Raw genomic sequence first — 20587 nt, forward strand, 5'->3', positions numbered from 1 at the left:
TTCTATAAAGTTTATTGTCTGATTGATAGATGAGATGACTTTTCTCATTTCTCATGAGGCCTCTAAGTAGAAATCTTCCAAAGGAAATAAATTCAAAATAGATTTGGAGAAAAATTTACCTTCATATGGAACATCTGTTGTGTCCTAATTCAGGGCAAATCTAATAATAATTACATTATATAGCATCTTTCCCTATTGCCCCATGAACACAGAGCATACACTCGGCCTGTCGGAACCATTACCTCTTTTTATGGAGAAATAAGTTGAAAAGCAGCGCCCAGTAGTTTTACAGTACAACTCCCCCCATGAGATAAAGCTGTTGCCAAAGAAATTCAGAACTCCTGGCTCCTCCAAGTCTGAGGCCTTGAAATCACCACCCCCTCATCAATTTTCACCTGTTACACTGGCAAATTACCAGGTGTAACAGTAAGGAGAATGAAAGCAATTTACTCTGGGCACCCTAGCCAAACTGCTATTAAATTATCCATGCCCTGTTAAAGGATTTGCCTATTGGAAGGCCCTCAGGCTTCATGCGTCTTATTTCTTGTCCTTATGAAACGCATAATAGTTACTAAGTTCAGTCTATAACTTGCCACACGTGGGTTCCTGAACCACAAATTCAGCATAGTTACCTATGTGAGAGCCAAAGATTTACGAGCCTGCGTAAAGGATTTGCATGCATTAGAGGCTATAGATGAGAGCAGCCAGATAAAGAGAGAACTGCCCTTTGGAGCTGTAATTAAAAAGGAAACTGAAAATTACATACACAATTTTCTTAAGAAGAGAGAGGCCTCTTTTGCTCTCTTAGCTTGGCTCCCTGCAATGTTTTTAAGCGGAAATTTTTTTCATTGGTTCTTTTTTTTTTTTTTTAATTGATGCTTCTTGACTGTAGAAAATTTGGAGATATTATGTATGGGTAGCATGATCATGCTGAGGATGGGGAGTATTTCAGGACATATTCAGTGCCCTCATATGCTCTTAGCAAGATAATCACGCTGCTCATAGGTAGTACTATTTTCAAGATTTCTCACAATTAAGAAGTAGTGCCAATTGAGAAAGAACAAGCCAAAAAGGACCTAATGGTCAGTGTTTCAGGAAATAGAAGGATGCTGGATGTCACTTCAGCCTCTAGCTCCTGTGAGCTGCCTTCACCCCAACCTGACGGAGAAACTCAGCACCACTTCACGCTCTCCCAATTTGTATGAAAGCATTAAAGACAATATAGATCTTTTTTTTACAGCAAGCATGTAAGTTATATTGCGTAACCCACCTCATTGTAAAATTATTTTGTAAGTTGCCAAGGGCTGGAGGGAAGAGGAAATAGGAGTTGTTTAATCGGTATAGAATTTCACTTTTGCAAGATGAAAAAGTTCTGGAGATTGGTTGCACAGCAATGTGAATATATTTAACACTACTGAACTGTACCCTTAAAAATGATTAAGGTAGTAAAATTTATGCCAAGTGTTTTACCACAATGTAAAAAGTTAATGCAAAAAAAAAAAAAAAAAGAAAAAATTATCATTAAATCTTTCTGCTGTCCCTAGCCTATTTTCTAAGCACTGCTATTAGGATTCTCTATCTGAGACTCACTTCATTTGCATCCAAACTGTCTACTCAGGGAACTTAAAATTTCTCAGCCCTTTATAATCCGGAGCCATTCGCCACTAACCGTAAATGTTGCTGGACAAATCAAAATGCTCTCTGACCAGGAGGACCCTCTGTCCTTAGAAGGCATATGACATTCCTGGACAGTTACTCCAGCCCAGGGAACTCACCTAAGAATTTTTCGAACACATATTCTTATTCCAACAAGAATTCTGGTGAATAAGAGTACTAAGATATTTAGTTTTTATTCCTGATGTAAAAAGTAGAATTATAGAGTAATGAAATGTATTGCTCTGTATGACATAGAACACTCTCATTACTTTGCAATATGTGTGTTTTGTGTGTATTTATATAGTGTCTTAAAGTCCTCACTGATAATGACTCTCTTACCTTCCTATAACCAACCCCTCAAAATAAGAGACAACACATGACCGACAGCGTTCATTGACATTTTTGCCTGAGGAAACAGACTCCTAAAATTCAAGCACAAGAATCAACTTTGCAATTTTAAAATGAAGCTACCAGTAAGCTCATGTCATGTGACATTTAAAACGCTGGCACTCATGAATTAATTGGTCACACATGGGTTTAAGATACTCTTGAATACATATTCACATTAAAAACTAAAAAATAATTTAAAAGAATGCCTGTGTTAATCAGATAAAAGAATCTATTAACTTTTTGGAATAAAAATTAACACTTATTTTTGTTTCAATTCTAGCTGTATAATTTTAACTATTCCTATCCAAGAGATTTTTGTAGTTACAATCCTGTGCTGGGAATGGGAATAGACAAGCAATAAAAAAAACTCTTCATGTCAACAGTGAATTTCTTTTTGCATCAGGAAGAGGAAATCTTGTTACTATCTCCATGATCATGCTACATCCTTCCACACTTTGAATACGTTTATCCCACACTCTTCTTAAATAATGAAACATTACATTCCAAGGAAAAGGAATCCAAAGATATTTGAATTGAAAATGAAAAGGTAAAGGCATTCTTCATGCACTAGGGCACGGAGTCTGTGGGATCACAGAAAACTTTTCAGAAGCACCAATGCCATGGTATCTGGTCTACTCCTAACACAGCCAGTTCTAAGAAGTTTAAATTAAGACATTCTCCTAACAGTGTCTCAAGCCAATTTTGAAACACTTTTCCAAGACACAGATTGGGGTTTGGATGAGGTCAGAGTCCGGGAGGGGGCACTTCCTCTTCACCCCCTTTCCTCCAGCTGCTGCCTGAGGACAGAGCTTGCGAGGGCTTTAAATTACATGGCAATGCGGGTGAGCCACTACTATCTCTGGTATCCACCCCACTCATCAGGACCAATTTAACAAGATGAAGTAACAGAGAAACCACAGGCTCCTGTTCCAAGAATGCCAGCTTGAGCCACACCATCCCATCTCCGCTCTCTGCCCAGGCCATGAGTTTATAGCAAGCTCCTCCCGAAATGCACTCGGTCCTCTGGAAAGGGCCCCGTGGGAAAGGATGCAGCCAAGCATCTCCCCACAAGGGGCAAAGCCAGCTGAAGAGCTTCCGTTTTCTACTTGGCTTCTTCAAATACTATTGGCCCCATCCACTTCAAAAATGCAAGAATTTAATTTTCCTCTCCCAGCTTCCCACACACAAGATATATTTAGGAAGCTAAATATTCTACAGTTGCCAAGCAGACTCTGTATTTATTCCTTGATTCTCAGTGTTACCTTTATTTTGTGGGGGAGTGGGGACGTCTGGTTTAAATTTACATTGCACTTTAACGTCCCAAAATTAACAAGCATAATTCATTTAAACTAAATGGAAAAAATATAGTCAGGACTCAATGCAATATTTGAAAACTCTGTTATTTTAGAGTTTTACATATTTTTTAAACATTTTAAGAATTGACACTTCTATAGTATGGTCAAAGTCTGCATTAACAAATATATGTCACATCCTATATAGTATATAACATTGGAATGAAGAATATTTAAGTCATTTCTATTGATGTAAGCAATATCGAAGGGAGAGATAACCCAAGAGCGTCTCGGGCTTTTCCAATAAGTATATCCTAGTGATGACTGAGTTTCTCAAAACAAAAAAATAAAATAATAATAATAATAATAATAATTGGTACCACTGTAAAGCTTCAGGTATCTGTATATATTTTCTCTGTGGTCACAGCAGCCAAAGGACACTGTGAGACACTTTTCAACATGTGTGTGAGAGAGAAAATAGCAGACATCTTCAGTGTGTTCTATGGGATGTTTCCTAATTGCATTTCCAGCTGGCTGTTCAAGAATCCTGGAATGCCAAGACTGCCATTTTCTACCATTTTCCTTTCCCAGATTTCAAGCAACATATTGATGCAAGACCTAAAAGAAGTTTCTGGAGAGACTACTCGGATAACGAGATATTATAGTACACAACTGAAGCTACGCATTGTTTATTTGCGGAGGTGACATCAGTTTCTGGACTTACCAGACACTGTCTGAGAAAAGGCAAGTTCAACGTGTACCACAGAGACACCTGTCACTGTCCTCTCAGATTAGATGGGAGGACTTCAGGAAGGTTGAAAGTATTGCTCAATTTGGTTAAAAACAAATAAAAAGTCACATTGTTTTCCAAGTACCTTAGTTTAATGAAAAAAAGAGGACGTTAGAACCTCTACCCCAACTCAAAAATCCAAGAGAGGTCTGTCTTATTTCATTTTACACATATAATTATAAATTATTAGTTTTTAATTCATTCAACAAATGATTTCGCTAGGGAAGGAAATTAATATCAATGGAGCAATTATTTTGCCCGGCACTGTGCTGGATCTACTCACCATTGCATTTAATTCCCACAACAACATGAGCTAGATATTGTTCTCTCCACTTTGTAGTTCAGAAAAATGAGGTTTAGCAGGGGTAAATAGCATACCCCAGATCACGAGACTAGTAGGTATGAGGCTGAGGTCCAAATCTAAGTCGATCTAAAGTCAATGCCCATTGCTCCAGCCCTCACAATTCCCATTAGGAAGTTCATTACCATCTACTCGTTAGCATGCCCTCTACCTGATTTATAAAAACATATTCCTTATTCCAATGCTAATAATTAAGACCACATTGCAGCTTGGTTTTGGATGTGTGTTGAATCATAATCTCCAAAACTTAACAACTCTGCTAAATTTGAAGACAAATTCGGTCCCGACCCAGACACTGGGCCTATTATAGGACTGTACCGGCCTTCAGAATAGAGAGAGATGTCAGTGGTTACCTCTTTTTTTTTTTTAAATAGAAGGAAACTAAGACCTAAAGAAATGTAAAAGTATCATTCATTCTTAGAAGTGAACATAAAATTGGGCCTCCTTTCTTTTTGACTGTATGGTCTAAACGAGCTCTGCCCAAACCCTGCCTCAATTGGGCACAGAGAATTTAGAAACCAATTTCCAGGAAAAGAATCCACACGAAATAGAATTAACCTACCAACTTCCCCTGGGCTGAGGCCTCAGGCCCACAAATGGACATCACGAAGAGATGTTCATTTTAACACCCACCTTGCCCCAAGGTCTCTTGCCCAACATTTTGCATCAATAGAGACATCAAGAGAAATGTTTGTCACTGCTATTCTTGCACAAGGCTTTTTTTGGCTTCCGTGAAAATAGAAGCGCCACGAATTACATGCTCAAACATGTCCGCATTCTTGGCAAAGCAACGAAAAAATCTTGGGGGTCAAATTGGTGATAGAGTATCTACTAAATAGATATTTTATAGCTGTATTTTATAAATGACAACAGAATGTGTAATGGATATCAGAAAGTCAGAACTGATTTTACAAGGTTCTTCTATCATCACATTATAGCAAACCTTGAAAACCAGAGACAAAAACTTCTCCACCTATTAAAGTGATGTAAGCAGTCCATAGGCTCCATGAAAGGCGAAAGGGAAAGAAAGCTACCTAGATTCGGAATAAGAGACTTAATCTGAATTAGCAAATCTATTTAGGCCAAGATCTGACTTCATGTTTCTCATCTCTGAAGTAGAGATGTGATGGTGAGGCTTACACAATTTTAGCAAGGATCAGTTGATATCGTTTGTGGGGAAATCCCCCTCGCCTAGGAGTATTCACGTTTGTGGGTGGGATTTAAATCTAAGAGTATACAGTGAGTAGAGCTGGCAATTATCACCTGGCATCATTTATTTTTCACTAGGCAAGTTTTTAAGTCTCCTCTAGAGATAATCAAGAGTCAGTTCTTCCTCAAGCAAATAGTGACAACCACGAGGCACTTCACGTGCCTTTGTAATTTAACTTTTATTCTTCCATAGAGGATTACGATGGTTGGTAGAATTTCAAGAGCTATTACTGTGAGATGGAAGCACATGAGCCTGACAATAAAGATGGCCTGCTCTGTGAAGCCGATTCTTCCTTTCGTACATAAAGCATTTTCATTGCTTTCAGTACAGATTTCCTGCTGCAGAATGACTCAAGTTTATATGTTTATGCTGAGCATAGAAACAAGAATTTGCTTTTAGATGTAGTTTTCTGTGTTAGCTTTCCCCTTCTCAAACCACATCATCTTGTTTTTTAGTTACTCGTGTCCTGGAGTGTCCTAGACAGAGGGAACCCTAACCAAATGGCTTGACGACTGGTAAGTGTTTATAACAAACTCAATCCTATCCTTCACCCAATAAACAAGCAGTTATTTAAATGCTTTGAGCTGCAATACTGGGAATGTTCTCTGTTCGTGAAGAGGAAAAGCAATACCACATTTTAAGGGTGGGGAAGGATCAAAACCCATGAGCCAGAAAGCAGCCTCTTGATCAACTGCCTAACTCATTAAGGATCGATAAAGATAAAATGGTCTCGCTGGATTAAAATAATTAAAAAGACCTAATTTCTAACATATGTCAAATGGAATTAAAGCTATAAAATTCAAATGGATCTCGCAATACTTTGGCAGAAAAAAAATTATCTGGATAATTGCTGGACGCATGATCCACATGCCAGGGAAGACCATTAATGTTCCCAAGGGAAAAAATTTTTGACCAATACAAAAAAGTCCAATAAATGGTCCACAATTTGAAGGGAAATTTTCAAAACGAGTTTATTCTTTATTTTCATCTAACTTCTCTGGTAACAAAATAGCTTTGAGGTGACGGTAAAATAAAAGAGGAAAAAAAACCATGACAGGGAAAAATATTTACTTATTGTTTTACAATCCCAACTACACCACCAGCAGCACACACAGCCCTTCTCTGAGGACAGAACCTAACCAAGGAGCGTTGTGTGTCTTATAAACATGCCGGACAGAAAAGCAGACAGAGAGCCGAGTTGTTCTCCATGGTGACAAGAAGAGATATTGGGAGGATATGGTTAGATATCAAGAACTGGGGGAGACGGGTTGAAGATCCTGCAGGGGGTGTAGGAGAAGAGAGAGCTAAAATGGCTGGCAGCTGCCGAGGAAAGTTTAGAGGAGAACGGAGCATCTTTTGACAGCTGTGTGGTGATCAGTGCAAACTTCCAACCTCCTAGACTGTCTTCCATAATCTCAGAATAAGTGATATTGCTCTGTCGAGTGGGCTTTCTCCTGGAGGGCTGTGACAATGCCCGGGACTGCGGCACAGGTGAGAATGAGGGCTGCTCCAAGAGGTTCCACACCTGAGTTTTGTTGCGTTGATGTTTAGAGGCCACCTCGGCTGTGGAGCATCAGCCTCCAGGATTTCAATTCAGTGTCCTGTGCACTGAGATGAGAACCAGAGCCAACAAAAAGGGACACGATCTCGGCTCACACAAGGGCTCATTCTTGGTTCTTTCCATCTCTGTTGAGGGCTGTTTGGGACCAGCGGTCCAAAACTCAAACAATTTCAGGAGACCAGGCACACCCACGGATGGGAAAAGCTGCTGGGCGTAAGATAACAAAGAACGTCGGGGCCAGCTGAGAAATGAGGTTGCAGACCCCTCCTAAAGGCTTTCGCAAACAATATTTAGAGGGGAAAAATGGTGACTGAGCAAATGTCTGTACGCAGGATTCAAGACCCACATCAGACTTGTCCAAACGTGCCTGCAAAGTGAAGTATTTAAGTGAACGTCTGACCAACGGCCAGGATCCAGGTATTTTGGGCAGAACCTCTTCCTCAAGCTGTCTTAGTCTAGAATCACCAATCTATCACCTAAGAAAATTAAAATGTCATAAATTAGCTCCTTTCAATTAATTCCACTGTATTAACATGGAATATCCTTGATAGATCATCTATAAACTATGTACACAGAATGGCTCAAACCAGACAATATTCAGAATATTTAATATAAAATCCCTACATTCTAGTAAAAGCTGTCAGATAACTGGGGACAGTGTAGGAGCAAAGTAGAGAAAAGAAGATTATTCTGAAGTCTTGCCACATGTGACAAATATCCTTGGCACAGTTTGTTACTAAATCTTAGCCCCAAGCATCTCAAAGTGCAATGCCTGGAAACTTCCACAGCAAAGGAAAGGCGGGACCAGCCCTGCTCCCAGGCTCCGGAATTCCATCCGAGCAGAGCTGGTTTCCGCATTAAGTTCTTGGCATTCTGGCGCTGTCGCCGGAAAACTATACAGGGACACTGCACGAGGTGTTCAGCCTGACTTTGGAGCTCTAGAAATGTAGCCCTCGATGGCGTAGAAGCTCCCCACTGTCTCAAAGTTCATCCGGTTAGGCCACTCCTCAGTTCGCTGGATTCTATGAAACTAAGAAGGGAAGAAGAGAGACTAGAAAAATCCTTACCTGTAGCTGCTGGTCTAGTTCTGGAAAGACCAGAGGGCTGGAGTCTTCAGGAGGTGTATCATCTAAAACATACAAATAAAATTATCCTTTACTACAGAGCTCTTTCTGTCACAAGAATTGTCCTGCTGTTAAACCATCTTTAACTTGTGGAGTTAAAGCATCAGGATCTGCTTCGGGTATTTTCATCGCATTAGTTGGGGACAGATAGAATGCAGGGGACAATTTTGCTCATTTTTAGTGCAAACAGAAGCATGGATTGCTTAGTCAGCCTGACCAAAATTTTGCAAACAAATATCAGAATCCTGAAATGTTCTCTGGCAGTTCTCCAATTAAGGGGTACTGTTTGTCTTTCAATACTCCTACCTTAGCAAAAAAAAAAAAAAAGAAAGAAAAAAGAAAAAAAGAAAAAAAAAGATAAGATAAACAGGAAAGTGCTCTAACAAGGTGCTAATGAGGTAACCAGAACAACCTGAGTTGGACAGAAAAACATTAGTAAAAAACAGAAGTGTTTAGTTCTTTTCTGAATGGCTCCCAGGATTGCAAGCTTTGATGGTTTTCTCTCTGCTCTTACCACAAACCACCACTAACTGGCACTTAACCAAAGCCTCTTTCTGGTTACAGTAGGTACCAGGCAGCAAGCAACTCGATCAGGGTGTTTCTTCCTAACGCAGCAGGCAGAACCCCAACCTGAGGCCCAGCCCACTGCCTTGATGTGGGAGAGCCTGAGCTGAGAGAGAAGGGTAACTCTGTCTTCTGTTACCTTAAACTGACTGACTGGCACTAGGCAGGTGTTGTTGGATCACAAGATACAGTTCTCAGAAGCATCAGAGGAGATCTGAGAGAAGTTCAGACAAAATGTCCAAGTTACTACTCCCGAATGTCTTCAATGTCTTTGAGAACATGTGCTGACCCAGCCCTGGCACAAGAGGTCAGAACCTCTGGATCTCCAGGCAGACTCTGGCTCTGCAAGGCCATTGGCCATTCATCTCCCATCCCTTCCTTGTTGAAAATACCTACCCCAGGATATGAGACTACGAGAATAAGACAAAATACATGGCAAAAGAATAATTAAAAACCCAAACTATTTTAAATTGTAATAAAGAAAAGAAAGATAATAGTTTTATGTTCTCGCTACCATCATCAAAGTTATTCATAAAAACTGTTAATGTTCTCTTTGAACTAGAGGAAGTGATTTGGGCCATACACAATGGAGAAGCAAGAATCTTCTCCCTTGTCGCTTGGAGTATAGTCCAGAACGAAGCGCAGTACTCAAGGAGCTTCTGGCTTGTAAGGGATTACATGTCTTTGAAGGCACCAAAGATAATCACCAGAAAGATAACTCAAACAAGGACAGTATTAACCTCAGCCAACACCTCAAGGGTCAGGTCACTTAACAGCTACTGGTATATTTTAGTCAAGAGTGGTATAATAATACTCCCATTTAAAAGTAGCTTAAGACAATGACAACGCATCACCAATTCTGAATCCATTTGTTCTTCTAACTGTGCCAGACTGGGTACGGAAGCCCACGGTTCACTGATGCTAATTAGCTTCACAAAGCAAGTAGAAATGGGCAATCTTCCCAAGACCCTTGCTGCAAGCTGGAGGACTGTCTTAGAGGAAACAAGATCCAATCCCCAGGCTCTTTGAATGCTCTTATCCTACTCAGATTAGAGGGGACAACTTCTGCCAAATACTGTGGCTTCTTAAATCCACCCCTCATCATCTTTAAAGAATTGGACAAAAGACAGAAATACTCACTTATTGCCACTGATCCTTTAGAAGTAGCCTTCGTTATCAAAACTACAGTTTGTAAAACTGATTTGGGTCAAAGGCACATTTAAATGTATTTCAATAAAATATCAATAATCCATCATGATAATTTTAGTTCATTGAGTTCAACGCCAGAACAATTTGGCATGGGTAAATGGGAACATATTATACTTTGGGGTCCCAACTCTAATAAACATAGATGAACAGGCACTCACTAGGAGAAACCACTTCTGTAAAGTACCAGAGCAGATAGTACATTCTAGAATTCTAATAAGAAAGCCAGGACTGGAACTCAAAGCTTCCTGGGACTTAGTCCATTTTGCCCCTATGAAGTCATACTCCTTCCTGCTTAATTATAAACAAAGAAAAATATATATTCATTTGCTTTACTACAGTAAAGTAAATAGCAAATACCAGGTATGATCCAGAATTAACGAACCCCATTATAGAAATCTATTTACTTATAGTCACGTCATATTTAGAGGCACGTATCTGTGACCATGCTGATAATTTTGCAGACAAGAACGGCTTAAAATTGGATTCCTTGAGTTGCTAGAAGAGACTGATTGATTGACATGGAAATACATAAAGGATGTTTTAGAATGACAATCAAAAGTAAGACTCTTGTCAAAAAATTAATCGAGTTGGATTAATCCGAGCAGGAAACAGCAGCGGAAGCAAGAAAACCAAAGACAGATGTAAGGAAACTATTGAGTCTTAACCTCAGTCCTGTATTGCATTGCTCGATGCCATCTGGTTTAGCTGGCATCCCTACCAGCCAAAAATTTCAGCGCTTGCGAAGCTGCTTACCAAGCTGCCCCAAGTTGATGTGTGATGTGTTTACTTTTAAACAGTGGCTGCCTTCTTTGACTGGTTTTAAAAATAGGCAAATATTCTAAAAGCAGAATGATGAATCACAGGATTGGGCCAAAAGAAAAGAAGGAAAATGAGTCAGGCAGACGAGGAGCACAGCTGTTCTACAAACATTTGGCTGAATCGTTGTTAAACATTTTGACAGTGATATTGGATCGGAGTTCCTAAGAGCAGTTAAGTTTGTTTTGACAATTCCAGAAGCACAAAGTAGATTGTACAGTAGCTATACAAGATACACCCCTGAAAAATTTGCCTTTTTTTAAAAAAAAGAGTACTTGCCAGATATGTCTATAATGTGACAAAATCAGAAAATCAGAATTTTTATTACAATATATTTATTTGCCAAATAGTTATTGAATGCCTATCACATTCAAGGCAGTGACAGAAGAGCTATGCTAAATTGGCAAGTCACTTTATCATAGTTTTTAATGTATTAAGAATATAATTCATAGGCTTCCTTTTCAAAATGGCACAGCAAGCAAAACATATCTTAAGAAATTTTTTAAAAGATGAAATATAAAGGAGAGAATTAAAGAGGAATTTTTTTAATAAGCAGATGTTCACTGCCTGTTCTACAAACATGATGTGACTAAGTCAATGGTACTTAAAATAGAACTTTCTTATTGGTATCCCGACCATTATGACATACCATAGTACATTTTATGATGGGCTCGTCTCAGCATCTACTGAGCAGCTGTTGGGTTGTTTTTGTGGTTATTCTGTTCCAGATTTTCTTACACTGTCTTCCCACCATTTCTTACAAATTCAAAAATTAAGAATTTCACGGAACATTGGGAAGCATGCCTTTGAGCGTCTAACTTTTTATTTAGCTGGTACAGATGATTCAAAAACAACTACCGTGTATCATTAGTCTCTCTTGATGAGAGAGAGAACATGTTAACACAAAAACCGTAAGACAATCTTAGAACAGAAGTGGTCATTATATTGGATAAATTTAGCTTCAGAGCCAAAAACAAATACATGAAAGCACCTCACAGCTGTGTCCTTGTTTCTTTTGTTTTACAGCAGAGAGGTGAAAAAGCTTCATCAAAGCCAGACCAGACCTGCGAACCGGCTTGGGAGAACCCCTGTCCTAGACAACCTCCTGGCTGGACTCTGGAGTCTCTCGTGTGTTCTCCATCTGAGACATGATTGCCTAGCAAACTGTAAATCCATAGAGAAGACCCCAGGCGTGGGAGAAGCCACACTCAGAGGACATTCCCAAACTCCAACCCGCTCCCAACCAGCAACTTGAGAGGCAATCATGCTCAGAACCCACTCGACCTGTCTACACTTCCGGCAGCCAGGGCTGGCTTTGCGGGCGTGCACCTGTGCAGTTGAAGGGAGCCCTTGGACCCAGCAGTTTGGTTTAATGATCTAGCTATAGTGTCTTGAAATTCTTAACTTTTGGACAAGAAACTACATAATTTTTTTTCACTGTCCCTCCACAAATTAGTTAGCTGTTTCTGACTGCAGTTAAGACCCCTGAGTGTTGGTGTCCTGGAGACCATCCTTCAGGGCCCAGAGACAAAGTGATACTTACAAGGCCAAGTGAGTTAGAGCAGTGGCTACAGTGAGGAGGCTCATGCAAAAACTTCTCTGGGAACCATTTGCCTGCGAAGGCTCCTAACTGCTAAGGACACAGTGGGCCGGACCCACAATCTATAGTGCTGGCCTGCGCTGGAAGCTCAGCTCAGCTACTTTTTTAATTTTGGTGAATGTGGACAATCAACATAACCTCTCTGAGGCTCAAGTTTTCTCTTCCTCAAAATGGATGTCATATTCCCTGTCTCAGAAACTTATTAGTAATGAAATACAGAGGTTAATCGTTTAGCCTAAAGCCTGGCACCTAGGAGAGAATCAGTAAGAATAATGAATGCTTGATATAATCAAGTTTAGTTTCTTCTCACCTTAAACCTGACCAAAGGAGTGATTGGGGAGGCAAGGCACGTGTGCGCACGTGCGCATAGGTGAGTATGTGTGCATTGGTGGGAGCTGAGGGTATTATTTGTCGTCGTCTGAATAATACAAAGAGAATAGACAGGTCTAATTACTTAGATGCCAGTTAAGGGAGATTCCCCTGGTGCAGCTATAACCTCGGGTCCTACAGGTTTACTCTTTGCATTTAAAACTGAATTTGAGGTTTCCTTTTTACTTCTCTGTCAAAACAAACACTTTCTACAGGAAATAGTGTCCAAAAAAATTTGACTCATGCATGAAAGGTCTTAGAGCACTTTCATTTTAAATTTAAATGAAGATTAATATTTTATTTATAGAAATAAAATACGTAATATAAACCTGCTAACCCATGTTAATAATACATTAAACAACTTTTTAAAAATGTCTTGATACCTAGGTTCTTTTTAGAGCATCACATCATTTTGAAACACATCAAAAGCTTTTTAAAACTTGGTTTCCTGCTTATTAAGCATTAGAGATGTGAATTCTTTAATACACATTAGGTTTTCAAGGCCCATAAAATTAGAAGTATAGATATGGATATGGATATGAATATAAATATAGATACAGATCCAGGTAGAGATTTGGTGATACCGAGAAGATTGTCATTTCTTAATAATTAATAACAATCACCATGTTACCTCAACCAGTACCTAAAAGTACCTAACATGTACCTAACATGTGGGATTTGTTGTCACTGCATACTGAGGCAGCTTTAAAGGTAGTGTCAGAGTTGAGACAGAATGTGACTTGAGAGGGTTCAAAAGGCTCCCAGCCCCCATTTCCCCAAATGCCATCTTTACCAAATTGGCTAGTAAAATTCCAGTAGGAACTTTATCCCTTGACTTCCTACTGATTTCCTTGTGAATATGCAAAACCAAACCAAACCAAACAAAACAAAACAAAACAAAACAATAACAACGACAAGAAGAAAACAGACAGACAAAAAATCCCACAGAAACAGAAGCAAAAACAAACACCTTAAGAGGAGTAACAAGGTAAATCTCTTTTTCGTTTATTGCTTTGTGTAAATGAGGCTTTCCAGGCTTTCCAGAGAACAAGGATTGAGAGCATGGCAAGAAGAGAGTACCAGAAACTTTGAGGGCCCTGGGGAGGGAGAGAGAAGTAACACCAGAAGACACGAAAGATAGAAAATGTTAAAGAAAGGGGGCGATGACAAGAGACATTTCACCTGTGTCACAATTGTGCTGAGAGCCAGTCTTGCATGTGAACACACGAAAAGACATTCACACAGTGTCCAATGAAATTAGATTCAAGGGTAGTTATTCCAGCTACTTTACATAGTTCTTGCTACCACACAAAAGTACCCTGATCTGTGAGGAGAAAAATAGTATTATTTAAAAGAGACACCAAGAGAATGTGCCCTGGAATTTTTTTTTAAACTAAATATGATTAATTCATGCCTAGCTATGAAAAATTATGATAGCTTGAAAGTATTTTTTAAAAACAAAATGTTGAAAGCTACCAGCTTAAGCTGATACCAGTATCCATGACTCTCTCTAAATAAAAACTAAAAATCTAAAAAAAAAAAAAAAAACAACCCAAGGGCAAGGACTAAATTTATATGAGTGTACCAGATTTTAGCTCTGCTGAAGATAAAGAAAATTCTCAAGTAATTAACATTGAATCCTCATATCAGTCCAAATCTAAATTCTCTCTAACTGGAGAAGGGCCAATAATTTTATAATAACTCAAGAGGTGGGATTCATATTTCCCTTCCACACATTTTCTGTTGAGAAAACTAACTAAAGCTAACTAAAGTTAACTCTTTAGGATTACCAGTTTGGAAGTAATGCCAATCATAGCTTATTAAAGACAGGTATTGCTGCTTCCGGGAATTATGGTTAGCTATGTGTTGCTTAACAAAGAGTTCTAATGATAGGCTAAAAATGGTGATTGTATTTTAAAGGGATCCACCCCCCCCCCCAAAAAAAACTTGCTTCCTTTATTTAAGCCCCTGTAGATTCATTGTCTATTTGGAGTCTTGCACCTCACTCTGCTATCAATAAACAATGATCAACTTCACATGTACCAGGATCCATCTGTCATCAAGCCCTTTCAACCCGTCCTTCAAAATGCACTGTGAATTCGGTCATCTCGTTCCACTCTTTAATCCAAGCTCTCATCACTTTGTCTCTGTACCATTATAAAAAGCCTCTTCCATTTTCTCCTCTCCACATTCCAGATTGTTCCACCAATCAAACATTTTTACCATTTTCATTGCATTGCTCCTTTGCTCAAAACTTTTGACATTCTGTTGCTTCTGATCAAATCCAAACTCTAATGTTGAACTTTTAAGATTGGCTTGGCAACTCTAGTCTACTGCCATCCATAAGGCGGCAGCACAAATGCCTGGCTCAGAGCAGGGCTCGGTGAATGGCATGCTGCTTTTCCACATTTCAGACCTCTACTCCAGTTGACAAGAGTTTTAGCATTTCTGAAATATATCATGCTTTCCCCAACTCTTATATTTGGCTCACGCTTTGTGTTTAGAGGGAAAAGGAAGAATTGTTAAAAGACGCATAGCCCCCTTTTTTTTGTACCTCGTACCCAGAAATGGCATCTTTCTACACTGCATGCCAATACCCTACCCACCTCCCTACCCACCTGCAAGGCCAAGTTGACAATCGCGTCCTCCGAGAAGCTGTCCCCATCTGCTCTGGGTAATACAATCCACCAGCTGGATACCTAGTCCCTACTTTACCTTGAGTTGAAGTGGAAGCGTGAGATGTAGGCAGGACACAAAACTGCCTTGTGGTTTATACTTTCTATAATACTCCAGAATCGATTATCATAAACACAGGGACCACCTGAGTACTTTATTTGTGTCAAGCACTATGCTAAATGCTTTACCTATAGTGTTCTTTGATTCTTACAACAACTCCGTAAATTACCATACACATTGTATGGGAAACTGAAGTTCAGCAAAGTGAATGATTTACCCAAGAGCATACAAATAATGATGGGGATGAGTCTAGAAATCATGCCATGCTGACTCCAAAGCCTAATGTCCTTAACCTCTATACCAAATCATCTGAGAGAAATTTGAGAGAGAAAAAAAGAAGAAAGAAGAAGGAAGAAGGAGGAAGAGGAGGAAGAGGAGGAGGAGAGGAGGAGGAGAGGAGGAGAAGAGGAGGAGGAGGAGAAGAAGAAGAAGAAGAAGAAGAAGAAGAAGAAGAAGAAGAAGAAGAAGAAGAGAAGAAGAAGAAGAAGAAAAAGAAGAAGAAGAAGAAGAAGGAGGAGGAGGGAGGAGGAGGAGGAGGAGGAGGAGGAGGAGGAGGAGGAGGAAGAAGACGAAGAACAACAGCCTCAGCAGCAGCAGCAACAACAACAACAACAACAACAACTAGGGGATAAGCACTATATTGGGCTCATAAAAAATGAACAAGTCAACATTCATAGGCATCTATGTCTGCTTTTCTCATGGACTCTGCTTAATTCTTCAGCAATACATTCAACAATACAGAATTACTCCCTAAACATCTACCTTAGTCATCGCACTTACTATAAAAGTCTAGGATGTTTCCCTTTGTTTTTTCCTAAACGTGTGGTCTGCATGCCACATGCATTGGAATTCAAAAGGCATGCACAGTGTGCACGATGGCAAGTGTTGCTCAGTAGGACACCACACATGCTCCTTATTCAAGAATTCAGAGGGAGTGTCGCCAAATATGTGCAAAGCATCTTTCTGTACACTTGCAACCTCCTGTGCATGGAAAAAAAAAAAAGAAAGAAAAAGAAAGCAGATTTCTTGGCCCACGGCATCAGAACACAGAGGAGTATGGCCTTGGAACATGTACTTTTGATAAGTGCTCTCAAATGATTATTTTAAGAAAGGTTGAGAAACACAGAACCTCAGCTCCTGCCTTGCTTTCTCTACCTAGTTAGGTGACCTTTCTAGAGATATAATGATGCATTGATCCTAAGAAAAAAAATTGATTTTGGTAGGTTCCTCATAATGCTTCATATGCATTTTTTGTGTGTGTGTGGAATTATATGGTGGGAATTCTTGAAATAAATGACCACCCCTATTTGAAGCTATCCTATAAAAAAAATTCAAAAGTGGGCATTCTTGTGATATTTGAGAGACACTAGAACAAATCAACCTAAAGTGATGGATAAAACACATGCAAGAGCTCCCAGTCAGGGGCCAAAAGAGTTTAAAGGATGGTGGCAAATTAACTACAAGTTGTACATTTTGTCATTCAAGGAGGAGTCCATGTATGCAACCCCAAGATCAAGATTCACCTCTGCGTGGCTCTCTTCTGTATGTAAGTTAAATTGTTAAAATGAAGATGAGGGAACAATACCTTTACTTGTCTTGTCCTAAATTATGGTATAATAATACTGCTTGAAATAAACAAGCTTGATACATTGAAATTTTCTTTGTAAGACTATTGATTATAACAGGACTTGTGCTACTTATATGAGATATAAACACGAGGAAGAAAATTATATATCTTCTTCCTCTCTGGGTTTGGGTTCACATGTGTCTGTTTTGAGAGCTAGCTACTCAAACACTGACTGTTCCTCAAAATCTTTCATTTACAAAATGCATACAAATAAAAAGCGAGTTTTCCTTTTTTGTTTGTTTGTTCATTTTTAATTGATAGGCTTTATTTTTTTTTAGAGCAGTTTTACAGATAAATTGAGCATTAAGCGCAGAGCTCTCGTGTACCCTCACTATGCATACGGTTTTCTTTTGCTCCTTAGAGAAGCAGCATGGGATAATGGAGAGAATTCAGACTGTCGAGTTTAGGGACCTGAGTGTAAATCATAATTCCATTACTCACTAAAAGTGTGGTCTCTAGGCCTCAATCTCTGTCTTTGCAAATTGGGGATATTTATGCCTACATTGCAGGGTTATTTTAAAGGTTAGAAATAACATGTGACGATGCCTGACAGAAAAGACAAACGTGGTCAATGCCAGCTGTCATTCTTTGTTGGGTTGGGTTGGGTTGGTTTGCCTATTGGGAAGATTTTCCTTCACTACTGTCTTTCAAAGGACACATAGAGGGACATACATGTGGGAATGAGAGGAGATATAGGACTAGGGCGGGCCACAGGAAGAGTGTGGGAAAACAGATGATGAAGAGTTGAGGCTTCACCTCTTTCTGCTCTAGAACAATCCTCCACAGGTGGATGTGTCACCATCATAATCACTTGGTATAAGAAAGCCCAAATTGCCTATGTAAAGTTGGACTTTGCAGAACCCAGATCCTTGCTTTGCATTATATGGGGATCAACCTGTCTCTTTTCAATCATTACTTTTCAAAGCATTACCTCAGCATGGACATTGTATGAAGAAAGATCGATGAAAGATGGATAGATAGATAGATAGATAGATAGATAGATAGATAGATAGATAGACAGACAATAGAAAAATGTCAGTCCTCAAAAGACCCAAGGTTTAAATGTTAATGTTGTTTGAGCGTGTGATTATGTGATATTAACAAATGACATCACACCGAGGGCAATGGCCAACACCAGCGGAAGAGTTTCCTTTCTCACCGCCACGACCCACACCACCTGAGGTCCCCTAACAAAAGTAGTGCAATTCAATATGTGTGTTGAGAGGTCATTGAGGGGAGCCATGACGAAGGGCTCTAAGCATAGCAGCCTCACCTCAGACCTTACTATTTCGAGAAGGTCTGCCTCACCTGCCCCATTCATCACTCTGGCTGAAGTCTGTTGATTTAGTCAGAAGTGTGGGAGCCCCAGTGAGAAACCAGCGCTAGGGACTTGGGCTTCAGGAAATGCTGCTGGAACCGCGACAGTGATATTTTTACAACCCCCCCCCCCCCCACCGACAGTCAGCTCTTCATAAATGTTCCCTCACGAAGTTTTAACAATGACATACTTTGCTATTGTTTGAAATTGGTATAGCCCCATGAATTTTATAATAAAAGAAAGATAAAATGGGGAAAGAAAAAAGAGAAGAAATGTTTTAAGCAACCAAAGAATGGGAGATGGGGGAAGCATCCTCAGAGGCATTTTGGGAAGCCACCCTTGAACAAAGTACGGTGAAAACCACACTCATAAGGTCACGCCAGGCGTGCATTTTAAAATGCCCTTTGTGGAACTGGGAATGATAATGGTAAAAAGGCAGCAGGCAGGGAGGCAGCTCTTTCTCTGTGAGCACGGCATACCTGAGGCATTATCAAGGCTGAAGGCGATGCGTACTGGCTTATCCGCAGGTACCCTGGCGGTGCTGATCATGTGGGCACCTGAGCCTCGGCCTTCCCCTGGGTCTTCCAGCTGTAAGGAAAAGAGAGAGCCATTGTCACTTTACCCAATGTCATCCCTCAAATACTCAGAGGCCCTTCAAAATTAAGAGGGGAAAGTCATTAAGCATTGCTTTCTTATTGTAAAGATGCTCCTAGTTCCTAGCTTGCTTTCCCTACCTCGAATGTATTCACTGACTCCATTTAAAATCCCTTCTCTGGTGTATAAAAAAATTGTTTTGGAAATATACAACTAGAATAAAATATGCAAGATGAAGCAAAATCTCCACCCATCTCACTTTTTTAGTATTCCTTCACACTGACTAGTCTAATCTTGACCTCTCAAGGTTTTGTATTTTAAATTTAAGGAAATAAAGAAATCTTAATAGGGCATCAGACATCTCCAGATTAAACTAACTTTTTCATGCTCAGAGGTCTAAATTGGATATGAATTATTGATCTGAGAGTGGTAAAAATGAGTATTATAGAATCATTTAAAGAATATAAAAGACAATTTAAAAATATCCCACAGTTATATTATGAAGGTTATAAATATCTGATTAACTACCTGTAAATCTATCAACATTTCTCAGGCTGATCATCAAAAACATTGCATGATGCAAGCAAAAAAACAAAAGTAAAAACATTCTATTAATGTTCTACCTCACCTATTATATAATCATTTAGTTAATAAATGAAGATAGAATGAATGGAAAATTATCCTACAGATAAGATGGGTTAGGGTGGGAAAACACATGAATATTTCTATGTTATAATAAAAGAATTTAGCACAAATATATTTTCATCAAGATACATGATAAATTTTGATCACTGGGACTAGGAAAAAATATTATTATAAATACATATATTTGATATTTAAATACATATATTTAACTTTTCTATTTTGAGTCATGTTTCTTCTTAACTCTCTACTTTCCTTTTCATGTAGACAATAAACCAAAAACTCTGAATGATATTTTAGGGATGTATCTAAAAATGGCAAAATATAAATCATCTCTTTAGCCATCCTTAGCAAGATTCTGGGAACTGTGTGAGCAGGGCATTTTCTCACAGCAAGGTTCCTGAATCTTTCCCATAACTTTTCTCTATCTAAAAATAGTGTCTAGAACACTGAATTTTGTTTTTACAATTATTTATAGAGCCAAAGTGAATGTATATATACATACATGTATTTTTAGAAATACAAACATATGGAATCATCTTACTTAGTATGTAGAAAGCGAACAGGCTCATGTTAAACACCTAGTGAATCTTTGCCGGGCAAAAAAACAGCAACTGTTTATCTCCCGGTTATAATCATATTTGGTTCATTCATTTATAACACTACAAATAACAAGGAACCCCTAAAGCATTCCAAGTCATGTCATTCTAACTTAGAAAAGAGTGGTA

At 39.1% G+C, this 20587-nt stretch overlaps 1 protein-coding gene across 1 annotated transcript in view; it reads right to left on the minus strand.

Moving 5' to 3' along the window:
• The window catches only part of MAP3K7CL (MAP3K7 C-terminal like), a 67803-nt gene that overhangs the window by 10959 nt on the left and 36257 nt on the right, over positions 1 to 20587 (minus strand). Inside the window, exons 4-5 of the mRNA XM_016129888.2 lie at positions 19103 to 19211; positions 8328 to 8389 (exon numbers count right to left, since the gene is read on the minus strand). Coding sequence (XP_015985374.1) covers positions 8328 to 8389; positions 19103 to 19172 — 132 coding nt within the window. The 5' untranslated portion in view covers positions 19173 to 19211. The remainder of the gene's footprint in view (positions 1 to 8327; positions 8390 to 19102; positions 19212 to 20587) is intronic.

Source organism: Rousettus aegyptiacus, unplaced genomic scaffold (assembly GCF_014176215.1).
Source record: "Rousettus aegyptiacus isolate mRouAeg1 unplaced genomic scaffold, mRouAeg1.p scaffold_m13_p_4, whole genome shotgun sequence".
In the NCBI taxonomy this organism is placed as follows: Eukaryota; Metazoa; Chordata; class Mammalia; order Chiroptera; family Pteropodidae; genus Rousettus; species Rousettus aegyptiacus.